The 21,498-nt window shown below is 37.5% G+C and overlaps 1 protein-coding gene across 1 annotated transcript; it reads right to left on the bottom strand.

Annotated features, from left to right (window-relative positions):
* Positions 1–166: 166 nt before the first annotated feature.
* Positions 167–20,995, bottom strand: vegfaa (vascular endothelial growth factor Aa). The gene is made up of 7 exons (XM_088326244.1): positions 20,404–20,995; positions 19,091–19,133; positions 14,731–14,927; positions 14,466–14,542; positions 14,358–14,390; positions 7,201–7,332; positions 167–5,083 (listed from the first exon to the last, which is right to left on the bottom strand). The coding sequence occupies exons 1-7, from the start codon at positions 20,464–20,466 to the stop codon at positions 5,062–5,064; spliced, it is 567 nt and encodes a 188-aa protein (XP_088182370.1). The 5' UTR covers positions 20,467–20,995; the 3' UTR covers positions 167–5,061.
* Between the last annotated feature and the right edge of the window lie 503 nt (positions 20,996–21,498).

Raw genomic sequence — 21,498 nt, 5'->3', positions numbered from 1 at the left:
TGATTCAACCACTGGATGTCACTTTATTGTGTAGTGCAACCGAAATCATAATAATACACACCGTCCCTTTAAGTCAATTTTTCCTAGTTGAAATACTGAGCTACTGTAGAAAGAATCAGACATGCCATTACATCTGAAAGCAACAATGAAAGACAAGAACAATGCATTTTAAAAATAAATATGTTTAATAGATACACTAAAAACAACAAAGAGTATTAATATTGTAAAAGAATTTACCGCACAAATAAATATATTAATGTGAAAATATACTAAAAAAGAAAATTTGTGGCGTTACAAACTTAGGACAATTGTTTACATTTAAATAAAAAAAAGAATGTTCTCATCAAATGAGGACTTGAGAATCATTGGCTCCGACCCAGCTGATAGTCTTAGCGAACTGAGTCTCGGGACTTTAGCTTAAGGGTGGCAATATCAGGACTAACTGCTACCTCACATGGTTGGTAAAGAACAGAGTTGCGAAAAGATATTCCTTGTGTGACTGAGGTCACTTTGTAGCATCTGCATCTCCTGCTGCACACGCTATTTTGTCTATTTGTAGTGTTCTGTATATTTTTGGTTAATTTTTTTTTTTTACCCTGCAGTAATTTGAGCTTTGTAAGCATTAGGGCTGCAAAGATTTGTTGAGGTTGTCGACAAAAATTGATAATAGAAATAGTTTATAATTCAATGGTCGACGATGGTCACCAGACAAGAGTGAGACGTCTCTAAATGAATATAATCTCTTCTGAGAGTAGCTCGAGCGCAATAACACACAGAAACGACGGCGCCACTATCGAGTACGGGTACCAAAACTTCTAAAGTTTGGGAGCTATGTAGCCTGGATGTGGCCAATAAATAGAATACTTGCAAAGTTTGAAAAGCACATCTTGCGTATCATGGCAATAGCTTGGTTTGAAGAGGAAGCTGGTTGAACAGTTGAATGAAACTTAGTATGATTCGCCTTCAAACTGATGGAAAAACATCATTTGTAAAAATATTAAAAACGACCATTGTCAGTTAATAAAACCGTTGATTTCAAATTGTTGAGAATCATTAGGTACTTATGTTACAAAATTTGCTGTTGACCACTGAATGTAGTTCACAAAATGCATATTTCGTTAAACTCATGCAAAAATGGCATTACCGACATTTGGTTTTCAAGAAAAAGGCCAAAAACTGTAGTTGCACAATAGTTGCACTTAGTCTTAGTTTGATTATTTAAAATCACCACAAAATTAGTTGGTTAAAAAAATCCCTACATAGCAAAAAAATGTCAAAAAGTTAATAGAAATATAAAACACTGAGACGGTCTTCTTCCCTCCCATCAAAAAAATCAGGAAATCAGTAGTTTCATTTTCACATGAGGTCAACAAAAATTGTTTTATTTAATGTTCTACCACCGCTAATGAGTCTGTTCTTAGTTTACAAAGATAGTTGTTTCATTTACTTGCCTCTCATTAAAAATTGATCAGGGGTTTATTCATGGATTCATCTTAGATAGGGTATTTTCATATAATTTATGTACAAATTTGCTGTATGTTCAATGAAAATCGCATATTTCATCGTGCTGATTTTTCTTGTGTCTACTATTATTTGCCACATAAAGAAATCAACGTGACACAATTTTAGAACAAAAAAAAAATCACAATTATCTGATAATTCACCTCATCGTTTCAATAGTCAGTGACTGGTCAACTATTAAAATCGTTTATAGTTGCAGCCCTAGTATGCATGCTGAGCTTATTTGGTAGCTTCGAAATATTAAGTTTAGATTTGCGACTGAGAAAGCAATCCAAAGATTGGAATAATCATTTCAGAAGTCGGTTGATAGTCGATTATGAAAACAGTCTTCGCTGCATCCCCGGTAAGCAGGCTCAGCTTATTTTGGTAACAGTGGAAATAAAAAGTGTGCAAATGCGAAAGTATCGGTTCACCACCCTTAACCTAAAGCCCGTCCTCAGACGGGAATCTTCACACGATTAGGTCCGAGCTGAGCGTCAGCAGCAACTAGACTCCTTCAGTCCTGCAAATGACGTGTCTGCGGGCGAACAAGTGCCGAATCACGTGTTCAGAGTCCAAAATGAAAAGCACCTGTTTTGGTGCATCACAGGCACATACTTGTGACTGGGGTTTCCATCGGTCAAAAGCCCGTTATGATCGCTCCCAACCCCCGTACCCTCCCCCGGAAACTTCACGCCCTCGTTCGGTCGGTGAGTAACATAGCTTCAGTTTAAAATCAGGAATGTCAGAGCTTTTGTTTTCACCCCACAGTCAAACAATGTCGAGGCAGATAGAAAGATCGGAGGGGAAACACACAAACGAAAAATCACTGTAACAATTCATATAAATATTATAATACAGAATACTGAACAAGTTCTATAAATAAAATGTAGTCTATTTGAAAAAGGGATATCCAGTAAGTATATACACAGTTTGCAAAAACTTGCCCTGCTGTGTAGGTGCGGCTATTTCTTTGGAACACGGGCAGAGCCGGTAAATAGAAGAACAGCAAAGTTAAGGGAGGGTTTCCAGACTGACCTATGAGCTCATCTAGTAACTACCCTTTGTCGTATATACCTACATTAATATCCCTTTGACATGGTCTCAACACATGTTGTGAAATCAACACAATGTCTAAATGAAAATACAAATAAAGGGTCGCTTGTTCCATGCTAAGTCACTCAGTTGGTTTAACCAAGCAGATTCGGATTTCTATGAAACTAGTTGGGCTTGTTGACAAGGATGGAACGAATTTCAGATGTTAGGTCAATCGGAGAAAAGTTTTAAGGGCAAATGACATACAAATGTTGGTATTGTAAAAGGGGCATGGCCACGACCTTTGAATTCCAATATCTCAAGAACTACGTGGTCAAAACTTCACAAAACAGGTGTTGCTAAATGTGTTTTGACCTAGACAACACTAAAAATATATTCTTTCCTACTTACTCTAAAACAGAGCTCTCAAATGTAAGGCTGCATGACGATATTGTGAGGTGCCTGCCTTGATATGGATGCATAGTATCAGAGTTTGTTCCCTTCCAGGAGAAGATAATCACCCTGTTGAACTGAAGCTCAAAGGTCAGTAAATTTACCTGGCATATAACTTTTGTGTGTTAAATATGCTTTATCTGCTTGACCGTGGTCATAAAAATTTGACTGTATTTGCTTCGTCATACGTCACTGAATATAATGTTACGTCGAAATATTCATTACAGTTTGTGTTCAGAAAATTAAAGGAGAAAGATTTATATTACCATTTTAGACTCACATATGTAGTATTTCCTGATTATTATTTTTAATACTAATTCTAATTAGTTTTAAAAATATATTTTCTATATTCATGGTTTGTACAGCTATTTCATGGCCACTTTTAAGAAATTTCAGAGCAAAATTTTCCAAATTCTCGTATTTTTTGCATGGCTCATAATAAATATCCATAATTGATGCGTAATCCTTGCACTAATACAAATTTCATAGTGCTCTGTTTAGGTGTAGCATGCACCTGTCCCTTTGGGCGCAACCCGTAGGGGATGATGACGCTTCATAAGACAATACCGTACAAACTAATGCCAGCGGCAGTAAATTACGAGGGAAGAACAAATGCAACCGCAAAGTGAAGCTACCAGAGAGCAGTGCCCGCATCATTTTAAAGCACTTATGGAGAAAAATTCCAATCAATTTCATGCATCTACAAGCACTTCACCTAAAATTCAAGACATTTTTGAATATATGTATATATGTGTATATATGTGTATATATATATATATATATATATATATATACACATATTCATATAAAACGAAAAAAATCTGGGCTTTCCTTGTTTTAAACAGGACCTATTCAGACCCAAGCCTTATCGTTCCTAAGAAAATCAAGGCAGAGAATATGACCTAAAACACAAAGCTTACAGAGTACTAATTATTTTAAGCATGGATAAATCATATGTGAGATTTTTATAAAATATTCATTTACTTTTTTTTCATAGTTGTTGAATTCCCTTATCAAAAATTCATTTTTTGAGACAATTGACCAAGCATTTCCTTATATCGAATACTTTTAAGGAAGGTAAATAAATAAATCAAAACACTGCAGGCTGTAGATCCAAAACACTTACTCCGATCGACCTAAAATTTGAAATTACACTAAGTGTCATTAAAAGTACACCGATTAAAATCGGAATCTGCTAGGTAAAAATCATTTTTGGGCGTGATGTGGCATGGAACTACACTTATAAACTGTGCATGTTGATAAAAATATATTTTCCAACCCAACAGAAGTTGTGTGACGTAGGCAGGACCAGACAGGTAGTGGTTGGATACCTTGAAACCCTGACAAAACTTTTACGGTGAATCAATTCACTCGGCGAACCTTTATAGGGTTTTGCCATCGTCACCTAACTCCCGTTTGGGATGAAGGTCACATTATTCGTCACCACGGCGCATAATCTGCGTCAACCGTTGTGTCATTTGTACGTCATTAGTACGTCATTATATTCTCACATTAACTGTTGTGGCTTCCTACAGTACAGACAAAACGTCTTATTGTGTCAAAGAGGAAAAGTTCGGAAACCTGCCGTACAGTTCAAGTGCCGCAGGTACCCCCATCGACGTTTTCCGAAATCCAACTGCCTCGCACCGGCTTTTCGGGCAAGTTCGGCTTTTGTCGCATCAGAGGATGAAACTGTGGGTCACCGAAATGTTCTTTTTCCATTAATCTGGACGTCTTTCAGGTTCATGTCCACAGCAGACCAGCATCCAGTGAATCATCCATAAAATAAAATCTCTTCTCCTCTTTCTACCAGGGGAGCTGTCACATTTCCCAATCACACGCCGACAGCGTACTCGTTTTAAATAGTAGCAGCGATACACACTGTTGATGTACTGTACTTGGAGTATATGCACACATATATATTAATAGGTGGAAAAAAGACAGTGGCAAGATCAGAATGCAAAACGTCTTGCATTGTCCTTGGGTGTCCTTGCAGGGAATGCATCCTCAGATTTCAAAGTGCAGTGCCAAAAAACAATTCCTTCATAACAGTGTAGTCTGCACCTCCTGGTCTCATCTCCTCACTTTGTCACATCTGCAGAGGGAGACACAGAAATCTATTGAGAGGGAGACGGGTTTGTGTTATCTTTTAAAGACGTGAGCATGCAAATATATTTTCAGACGAGGAGAGACGGAGCGAAGGGGGCTAGCTTGTACGGCATTAATACTTTTTGTTTGCAGTTTCATATCAAATAATCATGTTAGTAACTGGAACTCTCTATGTATGTGTGTGTGTATGTGTGTGTGTGTGTGAGTGTGTGTGTGTGTATTACCACCACTTCCTAGATGTGTGTGGCTTTCGAAATAGAAATCAGTGTGTGGGGCCCAGGGGGGTCATATGAGTGACTGGGTCAAAGGAGGTCACATAGCCTTGTTAAATGCAGGCTGCAGTTCGACCACACGGGAATCATTTATCTTTAGTCAATTGTGTTATGCTGATTCATATTTTGGTAAAAAAAAACAATGAGATCAAGCAAGGTGTGAATATACTTGGAAATCAATTAGTAAATGCATTTGGTTTAGAATTTTGTGCCAAAAGAGTTTTTATTGGCTCTTGTGGATACAATTAATTGCATTCAACTCTGTTTATATTTGGTTGTTTTTATCTTTAAACCATCAGAATGGATGCAATTTTTGGTGATTAATTGTATGACAGCAACGGTGGGACAAGTTAAGATACAAACTGGTTTCGGGCTGACAGACAGTTTTTTATGCGCTATCTCAAAAAATAAAAATAAATGATGTCTTGGCTTCAATAAGCATAAACACTGAACTAAATCCTTACTCCATTAACAATTTTTGGAGTACATTTTAAGTATACTCTTTCTTATTCTTCAGTTATCAAAAGTATTCTTAAAATAAGAAAATTATCTATGATCTACTACACCAGAATGTGTTTTTGTTGTTTGACTATATTTGTATGACAAGTATCAAAGAAAAATAAAAAAGTTGACAGATTTTTCTTATTAGACTCTATTCTAGGAAATACCCTCCCTAAAAAGAACAATTATGTATGCTATAAAGGATATTTTCCACATCTCAATTTTGTCATCTTAGGAGAAATCATTTTTGTAAAATACGTAAACAACCCTTGAAATACATTTTTTTTGCCAATGGGCTAAGATTATTTTGTGACTTTAGATTTACAGTGCCTGCACATTACCTCACCAATGCAGTGAATGGGCTTTATATGTTGGACAGTTGCAACCAATAAAAAATGCTGCACTACCAATATATTATCTTGCCAATTAGCAGAAAACCTTGCATGATTTAAGTGTTTTCGATTATGAAGATATGTTAATTTCGTTTTCAAGTAAAACAATAATACGGTATTTATAACTAAAATGAGGTAAAACAGTTTTATCTAGCATATATATAAAAAATGTAATATGAAGAAAATCTTTTAAAAAAATAAATTAACAATTATCCTCCATTCGCTCGATAAGAAACGAGATAACATGTTACAATTAAGAAAAAAATCTATACTTTTAATGAGAAAAATACTTTCTGCCATTGGAGTGAAAATTTATTTCTATTTATGGCTCTATTAGCACCCTCAAAAACATTCATATGTGGTGATTTAGACTCTCAAAATAAATTTAAAAATATCTACCATAGCATACATTATTGCTTATCTTAGGGAAGAGTCCACTGTATGGGCAAGTGCAGTTACAGGCAAGCAATTGGTAAACATTACTACACACAAACAGACACATGTTCACACTTTGTGATTGTTTCCCCTAATTTAGTGGAATCATACAGATTGGTGATTGGGATTATGATCATTATTTTGCATGACTAATATTATCATAACGGATGATTATAAAGTGAAAATGAAGGTAAAATACAGTCAGTCATTTTGTTTCTGACTTAAATTGACCAGAAATTGAACTTGAATTGATCAACAAAGTTTTCGTGTACCTCGCATGTAATAATGGTATCACAATCAAACACCCCAGCTATCGATGCTAACGAGCAGAAAGCATTACAACACAAGCACTGGAAAGGAGGAAACGGCGACATCCACAAATGCATAAGATCAAAAAGCAAGGCACGGCATGCTTCAGCACAGCGGTGGGGGTGAGGAGATGAGTAGCCCGGGAGATGTTCTATTTCAAAGCACGCCGTTTATCGTAGGTATGGTAAACAAACCTGCAAGTTCTCTCGTTTAACTCAAGCTGCCTGGAAATGCAGTCTAATTGTGTGAATTTGCAGGAGCATTTACAGGTGAGAGGGTCCTGCACAAACAAGCGTTTTCTTCTCTCTGAACAAGGCGCACAGTGGCTGCAAGAAAAGCAAAAAGGAGAGACAAGAGAGAGACAGAGAGAGAGAGATCTAAGCTACAGAGCGATTTCGGCAGAGAGGACAGACAGACACTCATGCAAAAATCCCAAATCCCTCCGCTAGTCAAACCCAACCCGCCCTGACCCTCATCATCTCATTTATCAAGATTGCAGAGTAAAGAAAAATGTTTCCACGAGCAAGATTTGCTGCTCGGATTTGGCATTTCAGCAGTCGGGCTAATCCGGCAACTCTGGGATCCTGGTGCCCTTTGGCCCCCGTATAACATGACCTTTGTCTGATCCCCTGCAGGAGTGACACAACTTCATACATGCTCGCGGATTGCGTTTGTGTAAAAATCACGCAGTGTGAACGCTAAGGCCTCCGCAACGAATAAATGTCAGCGTGTCAAGTTTATTGCAAACTAGATTCTATTATTTTTACCTCAACTTTGCTCTATAACAGAGGTGTCCAAACATTTTGCTCTGAGGGCTGCTTACAAAAACATTGAAGGGTGACTTTTATATTTTCTTTTTTGTCTTTAGTCTAACAACTGTGCCAAAATCTGATTTTGTTTCTCCTTCTTAAACAGAAACCCACGTAGCTTTCTACAGTAATAGAAATGAACGTTTTTATTTAAGAGAAAATATTTTGAAAAATGTTAATACTTATATTTCATGTTTAGATATTCAACGATACTCTGCATTTGAAATGTTTGATGGTCGAGGGCCCGAGGCAGAAGGATAAAAATTAATAATTCCCTCTTGATTTTTTTTGTTTGTGATGGAGTCTCGATCCAATACCTTGGCAATATGATTCAAAATGAAAGCAAACTATTATGTCATAACCTTTTAAAGCACTCAATTTGACTAGATGCATAAAAAACACTCAAAAATATTTTATTTAGTATGACATTTGATAACTATTTTGATAGATGAAATACATGATAAATAAATGCAAATACAGAAAAATGCAAGCTTAAAAAATATATATTAGAAATGACTTTAACACAATTTGAAAGTAAACAATGCAGGACAAAATGTATGAAAAATATATTTTTATAACGAAGGGGCCACAAAGTGACCCCTTGCTTTCAATTGTAGATTTTTTTTTGCTCAGCGGACGGGTCAAAAAGAGAGAAGGAATGGCCACTATTTTGGACCATATAATTTACAAATTAATGTGTGAGCTTCTAGGGCTTCTTGTTTCCAGGAGCAACCTAGCAGGCTGCAGTTTTTAAACACATAACCTGGAAATACATGATTTTGTTAATGAACTAGCCACTGCTTTACTATGTAGGTGCAATTCTAGAAGTATCCAAAGCTAAAGTTTTTATATAGTACTGTAAAATGAATTAAAAATGTCTGCAAAAGTGCCATTACGTCAGAATTGCATTAGTGAAGGTCTGTACGATGGTGGAGAGAAGCTAATTCCTAATCTATCTATCTATCCATCTCCTTTCTCCCTTATATTATTTTTTTCTTTCTATTTATCTCGGTTTATTTAAATTATTTTTTGCCTGAGATTCTGTCATTTTTTGTTTCATTTTCTTCCTTTCTTAGTTAAATTCTGTGTTTTTCTCTCCATCTCATTCTTTGTTTCATGACCTTTCTCTTTCCTTTTATTCTGTCTTTTTCTCTCTATCTTTTTTGGTTTCCCATCTCATCTCATGTCATTAGCTGCACCGCTTATCCTCAGTAGGGTCGCGGAGGTGCTGGAGCCCATCCCAGCAATCATCGGGCAGTGGGCAGGGGACACCCTGAACTGGTTGCCAGCCAATCGCAGGGCATCTTTTTTGGTTTAATTTCCTTTTTTCATTCCTTCTTTCATAAGGTAACCTGAATGAGCATCAGAATAGTTATCCAATCAATAATCCCTCACATCCCATACTACCTAATATCCTTAAAAAACAGCATGATTATATATAACTGATACTTGTAGTTGGTGTACATTAATTAGGCCAAACCAGGCGTTAAAGCCATGCCCATATCTGTTCCGAGTTCTCTCCCAAGTCTCAAGGTCGCCATTCAGACAAAACAAAAAACTAACTAGATATTTCAAGCTTGTTTGGTGGATTGAGCGACACCTTCAAGAAGAATGCTTTGTCTTACATCAAGGTGATCAATTCTATATCACCTTCTCCAACGTCTGTCTGAAAACACGCGCTTAATAACCAGTTAGCTTTCAACTTATCAGTCAAACTTCAAGGCTAACACAACCCACCGCGTGTCTTTTATGTAATAATTGACTGTTGCCTGTATCACTGAAGACAAAAGGAGACACGACAAATGATAAGAGAGCAGCAAACATTTATCGAAGAAGGACAAAACAGACCATATATTTTATGATTTGATTATGAAATAGTTTGCCTTCCTTTTGCTCCCTCACCTCGGAAGTGAAATCAAAGTTAAAAGGCTTCGAAGGACATCCCGAAAGGTTTGGACCGAGCAAAATCGATCAAATCAGGAAGAAACTAATCAACGGCTAGCGCATCTGCTATCTCATCGAGTGTAGTCATTAGCGGGGTGGGATATTGATCTGAAACGCTGAATTGAAACAGGAAGGACCCTTGAGTAGCCTCACAACAAGTACATTGGTCCCTCTTCATACACCCACCTCCATACATGAGAATTTTGAAACTAGTTTTTTACGTTTGCTACATAAAACAAACTCCAGTTTACGAGCATTCCCAGGGGCTACCACTAGAGGCCACTCCAGATAGCTCACCGCTTGTGACTGCTTTTCGCCAGCATCAGCTCTTTCAGTTTGAGCATGCAAACTAGTACAAGCAAAAAATAAAATATTGTGCTGTAAATTTTGTTCGTCTGTTTAAAGTTACGCTTACTTTAATTTGAAGTGTACGGTAAGTGCCTATGTATCGTCAGCAGACTCTGGAACTCATATACCTGTCAACCCCCAATTGTTCCCGTTATTAATGGTTGCAAATCCTCTTTATTAAACAATGATAGACCCTAGAAACACAACACAGCACCTCTTTACTCACAGCAAGACAGATTATGTAGACTGAAGCGAAAAAATTACTCTACGATGACGCTGCAGTCTGCTACCACTGACTAAAATGATCCGGATTAGAGCCGAAATGTGCATGACAAGACTGTTCTTTTTGTTTTATTTCCTGAATGAAACGGTTATACGACATGGACAAGTTGAAATGATGGAAACATAAATAAAATATAAGGAAAATGTATAAATTGAGATTTTTGTACCATCCCCTTTACTACCTTTCTCTGCACCATTCGCACACATTTAGTACAGCGACTTAACCACATAATAAACTCATATTTTATTTGATTAATATCTTATTTACCTTATTACTGTATTTTTATAACTAATTAAAATTTGAATGTGGTTTTAGTGATCAGGAAGATGTGTTTATGGCTACTTAGGGGTTTACTTAGATGCTTTTGAGAGGACGGCAGTGGACCAAGTAAATTTGAATTATTTCGGGAAAATGTCCTGACCTACTTATATGTCTGGAAGACGGATACATGTATTTTTCACCATTTGATAAAATAAAAAAAAATTGATAAAATAAGTCAGCATAGAGGAGTAGGTTTGATTGAGTGGGATATTGTTCAAAACAATTTAATTTGACCTGTTTCTCATTTTCCACCCTCTTTTCGCTCTGTCATTCTGAAATGAATGAAGCGAAGATGCCGGAGTGTCCGGCCGATTTTACTGACGGGGTCTCCTCTCATCGCACCCTCTGACGTCTATTTGCGGTACTAAAAATAAAAATAGGTTAAGTGCCTGGCACCTGTTGCTACAATTAGCCCGGGGGAGGTAGTTAAGGGTTAGATTTGTGCAACCGGAGCCCGGGTGGTCCACGGCCAACAGACGGTCTCTCTGTCACTGCTGCCGTTTACGGTCGCACCATCAAAGCAAGCGTAAAACGAGACGGGTTGCAGCCCCGTGCATTGAGGGAATACAGACGTAGTGGAAAGTGCTACTCACGTATCGTGGGGGACTTAAGACTTATTTACAGAATGATTATCAATACTAGTGTTAATTATTTGCTTAATATTGGCATTCATTTATTGACAGTTTTTGGCTTGCACTTCAAACTAAAATGAATGTAACGTTTGAGAAACTTGCAGGGTTCATACAGCCTTTTCATGCCCTATTTCAAGCGCATTTTAAGGACTTTTATTGTCAAATTTCCAATTTCTACAGTACAGTTAAAAGAAATTGGGTGGGAATCATGTATTTTGCAAATCCACAAATGTATCTGTAATTTACATTAGCTAATGTTTAATCTTTGGTGTGCATTTATCAAGACATACAATTTAAAGATCTTGAGTAAATCGCAATTATATTTGTGTATCTGAAGAATGAGAATTTTTGAGACAAATCCCACCACATATAAGTGTTGGGTTAAAATGACAGTCATATGTAGCTTACATTTTGAGTTACAGGAAGTTTTTCACATTACAGTTTACCGCTGATAAACGCTACCATACATTTTTACATGGCCAAAAATTGATATGTAAACCATGTACTAATACCCATTTTCATTGTATGCTTGGTCTATCGAGTTAGACAGCCGTGACACATGGCAATAATTACAACCACCAACAAGCAATTCACAGAAAATAACTTTTCAAACTTTGAAAACACAACAAGAGATTCAAGTGAAATTTTCAAGGACTTCAAGCACCCATACGAAACCTGTACTTTGAAATTTTTTATAAATATTTTCATGTATTATTTTGTTGAAAAATATTGACCCAACATTTGTCCAAATTCAGATGACTACAAAAACTAGCAAACTAGGTGGTTGGTTATTCATATACCGCATTTTCCACACAAAATACACCAAACATTTTATTTTTAGGTATATTTTACATATATAAGATCCACTTGACTGTAAGGCGCAAAACTACAGTAAGAGCTAGGGCTGCATAAAAAATAAATACATTTATATTAACTTGTTTTTTGTAAACACAAATTAACATTATGTCGTTTGGTTCCACCACTAAAACGATTTGATTCATTCATAAATGGTTATCGTATGCAGTGTCATTTAATTGTAACTACGCATTTCTAATTTTGTTCACAGTATTTTCCCGTATACATGGGGCTCCAGAATAAAAGGCACACTTTCAAATTTCTGGCCAATTTTAGGTAGTTAGGTGTGCCTTATAGTTTTCATAAACATTTTATTATTTTTTTAAGGCACACTTTGTAATATTTAACCACCAAATTTTGCTTTATTGTGTAAGACCACAGAAAACGAGTGCTACAAATGTAAATGAAACAAAAAATATGACTTGTTATTATTATTCGAGTGTTTCAAGCACTGTTACTGATAATAATTGGGATCAATAATGGCATATCTGGGCTCCAAAGAAATTCCTCCAAAGATAAGTTGTTACTTCAAACATAAAGCAAACAAATGTGCACTGGGCCCGCATTCTTTCTGTTGGAATTATGAAACCGGAGCACAATTGTTTGCCATGTCTGATTTTTAGTAAACATAAATAAGTCCCAAATGTGCTTGTTTACTAAGCGGAAGACGAAAACTAAGTTATGTTTCCCATACTTATTGGGTCAAGGCTCGAAGTTGACATTCAAAAAATGTCATGGCGCAACACAAAACGAAAACATGATCAACAATTTGAATATCAACGGAAGTCAATTTAGTTTTCTCTCATTTTTTTTCTACAGAAAGTCTTAACCTATTTCCGTAGCACAAATTACTCTAAAACTGAGCTTATCAAAGATGTGGCTCAGGAGTCTTTTGCGGCCTTCTAAATATGAAAGTTAAAGGGTTAAAGGGAAATTTCACCACTAGAAGTTGTAGCATCCTGTTGTGCAACCAAAAATCAATGCTAAAAAAGTAAGAATGAAAATTATGGAGACTCAAAGTGACCATAAAGCACCATTCTTTCTTTTAGTTTTTTTGCCCAACATTTCGTCTGGTTTTTATTTGGGTACCCGTAGCAGCAAGATGGTGAACAAATATGTCATCTGCCTCAATATGAGGCTCATGTTAACGAAAATAAAAAGACATTTCTAGACCTATAAGTGTTTAAAAAAAAAAATTCGGTTGTCTAATAAATGGCATCTTTACCACTAGAACATACTGAATAATACAAACAGTCTCTTTAAGTGCAGCCCTAGCTGATTATGGAGTGACGTATTACTGATTGATTAATTTTCATATAAATTCTCAAGTTTTTATTTTTATCTTAAAATATTCTTTTTGTGCGGGGAATCAAAAAATGAATATATTTGAAAACAGCCGAATATTTTTATCCCAAAATTTTTGTTGAAAACTGGATTTGGCCCAACCACACCCAGACCCTAGTTCCAGCAGCCCCCAGGTAAATTGAGTTTGAGACCTCTGCTCTGAATGATAAAGATGCTGTCCAGAATTTGAAAATTTTCTCCTTGCTGACACTATTTTCTGGCTTTAAATCTTCATTACTGCCTCTGTCAAGCTGCGTGTGTGGCCCATACCATTACGTGCATTTCTTATATACACTCGAATAAAATCTTCTTTTTTCATGTTTTGGGGGGGGTTTAGGTTGGCGTTGGGACTGTTTTTGAAACAGGCCTTTTCTTACTTTCACATGTTTCATGCTCCCAACCAGCTCTGATAAAGGTAAAACAAAAGCAGATAGGCGCAGTGAAAATGTTTTTTTAGCAAGTTCTTTGAATTTAGTATAGAATTGCTACCACATACTTAAAAAAATAATTTATTATCCTTCCACCTTTTTGAGGACACTTCAGACGACGCACCCAACATTTAATGAAGAACCCCGCATTAATATTGATGTGAGTCTTATGGCATTATTTTGTTGTTTTATGTAAACGCTAGACGGCAACGCTTTTTCATCTTTAGCAAAACTATATGACACAGTAGGAATGGTATGTGTTTCTGCTTTTCTTCCAGAGAAAGTGTAAGGTTTCCAAGCAAATAACATAGCGCATTAAAAAAAACTTCAGCGAACCCATATTAACATTACACTCACACACATACATACGATACACACCGTACTTACTATTCTTTCTTTGCTTGAACTTCAGGCTTTAGTCTGTCACAAAAATGTTAAAATGTGATTTAGGAATCGGTCCTCAACTGGAAAAAAAAAAACAAAGGGCTCCCTTACCTGCAGTCACACTTTTGATGCTCAGTGAAGCTCATCTGAATTTTATGTTGCGTTACCATAGATCTGACCCGCATTACCTGGAAGACATGATAAAGAGGAAAAATGCTCATCTTAATTCTATCAGCAGTTGCCTGCACAGAAACCAAGGCATGAACTCAATGACCTGCAAAACTGAATGTTTTACAGACGTCTATTGTGCTCCGCTACACTGTTCTAGAGTTAGCCATTACGCTTTTTTTTTTTGGGAAATGAAATTTAAACTCACTTGCAGTGTAACGTTGCGGGTTTCGGACGGCACGCACTCCATGGCCTCGTCGTTGCAGCAGCCTCCGCAGCGGGTAAGCACTACGCAGGACGGGATGTACGTATGTTCCGTGTCCTCCGGGTACTCCAGGGAGATGTCCACGAGCATTTCTCTGGGCTGGCACCGGCTCTTCATGATGACATCTGTGAGTTGGATAACTGGAAGAGAAGGCGAGGAATTGATCTGATTACTGCAGGCGTTATCGTTTTAGTTGCCATAGGCTACCTGCGAGACTCGTAAACTGTTGAACATATAAAGAGATAACAAAAAGAAAGCCTAATAAATTGAACTTTTTAGAGGGAGTACAGATGGCTAACATCTAGCGTCCGTCAAATATAGCTTGGGTAAAAACTAGGGATGACTAATACAAATGCTCAACCTTTGAGGAGTAATTGATGCCTATACCATATAACACCATTAGATTTTCACATATTGCCCCAAAGAAAGAGGGATGATTTCAAATTCTTAAATAACATTTGTCTTAAAACTTGTGTGAAGGTAACAAAAACAAAAACTTCTTTTAATGTCTCGTTACCAAATGTAAAACAGCCTTTAAATGGCAACTCATACTGGTATCAACCCCTATTGTAAGCAACAATACCTCAAAATATGATTTAAATACCTTGGAATCAGTAATTGCCCAGTTAAAACATTTTTTATTATATAGGTATTTTTATTTAGCACTTTAAAGTTAACTATTGAGTTAATATATGTTTAAAGCCCCAGTGTGTAGTATTTGACCACAAGACGGCACTGTTGTCTAATGCGGATGAAAACCAGTGCCACAGCAAGCACACAAAATGGCAAACATGGCAGCGACTTAAATAGGTGTATAAAAGAAATACATATTTCTCGAACCTATCCTTTTTTTTTAAATAAAAAAATAACATTGGTATGACAGTTCATGTACTTTAGCCTACTGTTCAAATCAACACTTTTTTTTTGAATGAAAGTTTTTGTAAGAGGATGCAGCAAATATTCCACACTGTCCCTTTAAAGCATTAACTCTGAGTCAAGTTGAAAAGGTTTAACATGTGAGATTACTATATCTTGAGTTAAAGCTTTGACGCTGATAACATCTTGAGTTAATGGGACAGTGTTTATTATTTAGCACTGGAAAAAAACTTATTGATTTGAATGATAAATTAAAGACATGAATTTTCCAACAAACATGTGTTTTTTTAAAATACTCTAACCCTTTACGGCAATATATAGAGGTCAAATATTATAGTGTCCCATTAACAAAGCATTGAAGCTCTAGGTCAAAGTTTTGACAAAAGGGAGGCATTTGTTTCAAAATAAGACTTACTTATTACTAAGTATGTTGTTTTTACAAAGCAAATGACTTTGTTCAAGCGTTTTTTTAATGAAGTCATACTTAAGTTTCTGTTGAAGATAGTAAGCATGTACCCCCACCCTCTTCCACACTAATAAAAAATGTCTGACTAAAATTGAAGTTTTTAGCACCTTCGCATATTTTTTTTATTTTACGTCTGAGTTTGCGGCCATTTTGAAAATAAACATTGCAGTTGTTCAGGCTAAAGTGACAGCCAATCGAAACCCTGTTTTAGAAAATGATCTTAAAATGAAAGTATTAACATAACGATTCCGATCGTAATACTTGCAGTTGAACGAAAACCTTAGTTGCATTTCTGTGGAGGCTCACAAAGCTTTACACGAACTGAATACTGGCAATAGTCCATTTCCAATCAAATTATTATCTGCATGTCACATACACATGTTGAGTAGTACAATGTAATATCTACACAACAGATGAGAAGCGAGAGTAATTTTTAGGTGTACTAAATATACAGTATTGACTCTGAAGCAAGTCCAAATTTAGCATTGGCGCAGTAATGGTCTCTATATAAATCTTAAGCCACAGTTTTAAAAGAAGACTTGGTTGTTCCTTTTGATCTCCAGTGCAGCCAAGAATAATCCCCCATGACTGAGCCCTCAGCGACCCTTTACAAACTTCTGACCTTCACTTGGTCAAAGAAGCCTCACCTCAGGAATCATGGCGCCAGAGGTCATGTCTGACATGTGACCTAATGAGCCCAGTATCGGCTGAGTATCTAAAATCTCACCACCGACTTATGTGAGTCAACGAGCTAACTGTTTTGTGCTGGAGATGCCCATTTGATCCCTCGAGATCCTGATTGAGGAATCCACTAAAATTGATTGACGGAGCCAGTCACTAAATCGAAAGGTCGACCGACCTCAATGACCTCCTCACAGTAGTCCAATGTACGTTCTACGGTTGTTCCTGTCAATCTGACAGGTGCTAAGATAGCGTTCAAAGAGGAAGTCGGGCCACCTGCGTGCTCTTGAACATCGCCAACTGGCGCTATCGGCCCGACGACAATCGCGCGACCCTGCGATGCTCGGCGGGGATGTCGGAATCTAGATCCATCACGGTTGAAAAGGGTCCGACCTTGGCCCAGCGTCCCCGTCAAACAAACAAGCGCATGACACTGAACCAAGGTTGACGGCAGATGTATTGACTGGCCAGCTGCTCGCTAAGATCCAGCTACACAAAACTTCCTTCTTCCAATACAAATTATAGATATCACAAAAGTGTAATCTGCGCCTTTTTTCCCCAAGGACTCCAAAGTCCCAAGTTGGAACTTTAACCAACCTGTGAACATCTCCACTAGACAAATCTTTACACCAGGGTTTAGCATTAACATATTAAGTGATTTCATTCATTTTAAACCCACTCAAAACCAAATACATATTTACACATGATTTAAAATAGAATCAACCTTTTTTTCCAGACTATGAGACACACCTTAAAACCCTCAGTTGGCCAGGAATTAATAGTGCCCCTTATAAACTACTGCGCCTTATATACCACAACTTAATAGTGCGTTACTACACAAAGTTGTAATGAAATGAAATGAAATGATCTGCATTTATATAGCGCTTTTCAAGTCAATGACTTCCCAAAGCACTTTACATTGTGCTTCACATTTACCAATAGCGGCCGTGATGTGTGCAGCCATGTAAGGCGCTAACCTGCTTATTGGGGGTAATTGGGGGTTCAATGTCTTACCCAAGGACACTTCGACATGTAACACGGACAAGCCGGGATTCGAACTGGGATCCCTTAATCCTAAAACGATCGCTCTACCTCCTGAGCTACTGCCGCCCCTACTGTATTTGTGGAATGATTGATCAATCTAAAACATTGCTGACTAAAACTGCAAAACACTGTATTCAAAGGGAATCCAACCCAGGTCGCGGCAGTGACAGCACTAAAAGCTAACCACTAGATCACCAGTGATACAGATGACATATAGATGACAATAGAATATATCTCATTATCACACTGATTTACTCATGGAGCAAGAAACAAATGTTGGAGAAGAGAGAAAACAGAAAGTCATCCTTAAAGATATAAACAAACGCAAAGTCATCATCACATAGAACAAAAGTGCTCTTTTGCATTTGTGGAAGGAGAGAACTAAGTAAGATGAAATGAAATGATCTGGATTTATATAGCGCTTTTCAAGTCAATGAAGACTTCCCAAAGTGCTTTACAATGTGCTTCACATTTACCAATAGCGGCCGTGCAGCCATGTAAGGCGCAAACCTGCTTATTGGGGGCATTAGGGGTTCAGTATCTTACCCAAGGACACTTCGACATGTAACACGGAGGAGCCGGGATTCGAACTGCGATCTCTTGATCCCAAGACGAGCGCTCTACCTCCGGAGCCACTAATCGTTGTGTCGTTTATTTAGTACCAAATCAAAATACGATTATGATTTGCAATACAAAGTGCTGTATAAAAACATGAAATGTACACTAAGAAAATAAAATCCCCTATTTATGTATGCATGTATGAGCTTGCAACCTAATAACAAGAAAATTATAGTGATCGTTAAGTTGGGAAGACGGTATTGATCCCAAGACAATAGTATTGATTTGAACTCGCTGAGTATCAATAATATACATTTGATCGATTCACCCACCCATAGTAGCAATTCTTGTAAAAAATAAACTTGTTTATACAAACTATCTTCATTTTAAGTGTGTTTTTGAGGTTTATTATCGCTTAAAAGGGGAGCAATACGCTGAGGTTTAAAGGTATGAAGTTTTTTTTTTTTTTTAATCAAATCAATATTGTAATTTTTTCCTAATAGGAGGCACTAAATAATACACAATCTCCCTTAACTTTCCAGTACTGTATATATAACAGATACGAGTTGGTCATTCAGATACAAATGTTCATTGTACGTCCACTAGGTGGCCCTACGTTCAACTAACATAACCTCCAATGAAATAAATGACATTTCAAATAGGAAATTCAACACTTACCTTCATTTTTACTCTTGTCCACTCCTTTGTTAATGCTGGCAGTCTGCAAGAGATGCACATGAATATTTCTTTCATATCACTTCTGCATAAGAGTGATGACCTTATCATAAAAATACAATTACAAACACACCCACCCCCCCAAACAATTAAATGCCATTTCCAGAAGTCCCTATTGATCCGTTCTTTGCGTTTGCTCACGTGGGCAAGGCGTCCCCCACCCTTTTTCATTCTAGGATGGCGCGAGAAGGTGACGACATGCTGCATCATCCTTATTACTTGCGCACGTCTGCTGCAATTGGCCGAAGGTATTGCGTGAGAAATTGTGTGCAGGAAACGTAGTGCGAAAAGAGGTTGGCATCCCGCTGGGGGGGGGGAGCGGCGGCTATACAAGAAAAAGAAACCCAACCTCCACGTGTCCACATATGCCGGATCACCAGGAGAGGGGAAAAAAATGACCGGGACTGAACTCCTTTATGGGAACTGAGATTTTGGGCGGATCTGATCGCTCGTTTTCAGTCTTACCGTTTTACACCTGATTTAGGGAGTGGGGGTGGTAGGGGTAGGGGTTTTTATGTTCTCCGAACTGCGTAGCTACCCTGTAGTTCTCCCCCGCCTTCTCCTAACAAAACAAATAATCCTCCCCCAAACGAAACAATATACACAACTGTCAATTACACACGGGAAATTACACACGTAAAAAAACACTTTATTACACGTGTAGATACCGAGTCCGTTGTGAAAGGTGAATACCGTGACACGGTGCTGACCTGGTAAATTACATTCCATTGAAAGAAAAAAAATCCCAAAACTTCCAACTAATTGTGACCCCATTTTTAATTGGCATTACGCATAACACGGAGCCATTTCGAATAAAAATCGATTAACTTCCTTGATACTTCTCGCAACATACTGATGTAAACCAATAATATTCAACCTTGCTGATATAATTTCTCAATGTGATATTTATTTAATGACAAACATACTAAGGTTTTGACGTTAAAAAGCGGTAGATTTTCTATTTTTACACGCAAAACACAACCCGTCTCCAGTATATTAAAATATTTGAATATATGCTTGTTAAAAACCGGAAGTGGCAATCTTTGACTAAAACGGGAAACTTAGAGCAGTTTATTCACGCACAAAGAGTCTTGTTTCAAAATAAAGCAGCCTAAAATACTAGTCCCCAGTCAATATTTTTCTATTTGTTTCAATTTAAAAAGTGGTGATTTTTTTAAAGCGGTAAAGAAAAGCGGTAGTCTAACGCGCAAAGCGGTAGAATTGACAGGTATGGAAAATAGTTGCGGTCAACTCACCTTTACAGTGGATTGAAGAACCGCTGCCAAGAGAATTTGCAGCAAACTAAAAACAAAGTTCATGATTGTAACTCCACAAATGTCGAAAAAAATCCAAAGGTTCAGGAAAACCAAAAATAAAATACCTCAAAAAGATAATCAGTCAAAAGAGGAAAAAGCAGTATTTTAAAAAGCCGCGGCAAATCTTCGCTATAGTAAAAGGGACTCCATGATCTCTTCCGGGCGCATGTGTCACGCTGCCGTCTCCTGTTTGCACCTCTCTCCGGAAAATGTTACCATCCAGCGGGCATCTCTCCTCTGTTAATGCACCTCAGAAATCCACAAAACAGATGGACCTCCACACGCTATTTACTCAGCTCGGCAACTTTACGCGCCGGTTGTCGGGCTCCCACGACGGCTTTAAGGAGGAGGTGGGTCTTGGAAAGACAAAGTGATCCAAGTCCACCTTTTTTTTTTAAGTTTCAATTTATTTCCTTCGTTTTTCTTTGAGCTGCAGCTGCTTTTTGTGTATTCGCCGTTTCAGCTCAGCTGTAGCGGCTTGTCTAGTGTCCTGACTGCTCTCGGTGCTTGAAGCCGGTTTCGATGCTTATTATTGAAGGTGCAGCAGCATCAGCCAGCTCGTGAAGGAGGCGTGGCCAAAAGGCTGCAGCCAATAGGAACGCGGAGGCTTGATCTTCACCCTGGCCTGATATCATTGATGAAAGGATTACCCCACCCTCAAAATTGACTTTTAATGGTGCAATTAAATATATTATGTAATGTAATATTTTGTTAAAGAAGAGGAAAATTGTTTCCAATCGATCCTGTTATGTATCCCAAGTTTATTTCTTCTAAGTATTCTTTTTTCCCTTTTGAATACTGATTGTGTGGCATCTTCCCCTGGAAATAATGTTGTAATCTTGGCCATTATATGGTAGAAAAATGAAAAAAATACATACCTAACATCCTCAGCCAATTGTTCCTCGTATTATTGGTTGCAATTCCCCTTATTAAGCGATAATAACCCTTAAAACACGGGTCAGGAAACTATGGGTCGCGAACCAGATATGGCTCTTCCCATTAATACATATGGCGTTGAGATAAAACTCTACATGT

The sequence above is a fragment of the Urocampus carinirostris genome, chromosome 2 (genome assembly GCF_059441175.1).
Source record: "Urocampus carinirostris isolate Australia breed hairy pipefish chromosome 2, RoL_Ucar_1.0, whole genome shotgun sequence".
Taxonomy (NCBI): domain Eukaryota; kingdom Metazoa; phylum Chordata; class Actinopteri; order Syngnathiformes; family Syngnathidae; genus Urocampus; species Urocampus carinirostris.
This window is presented reverse-complemented; position numbering and strand designations above follow the sequence as displayed.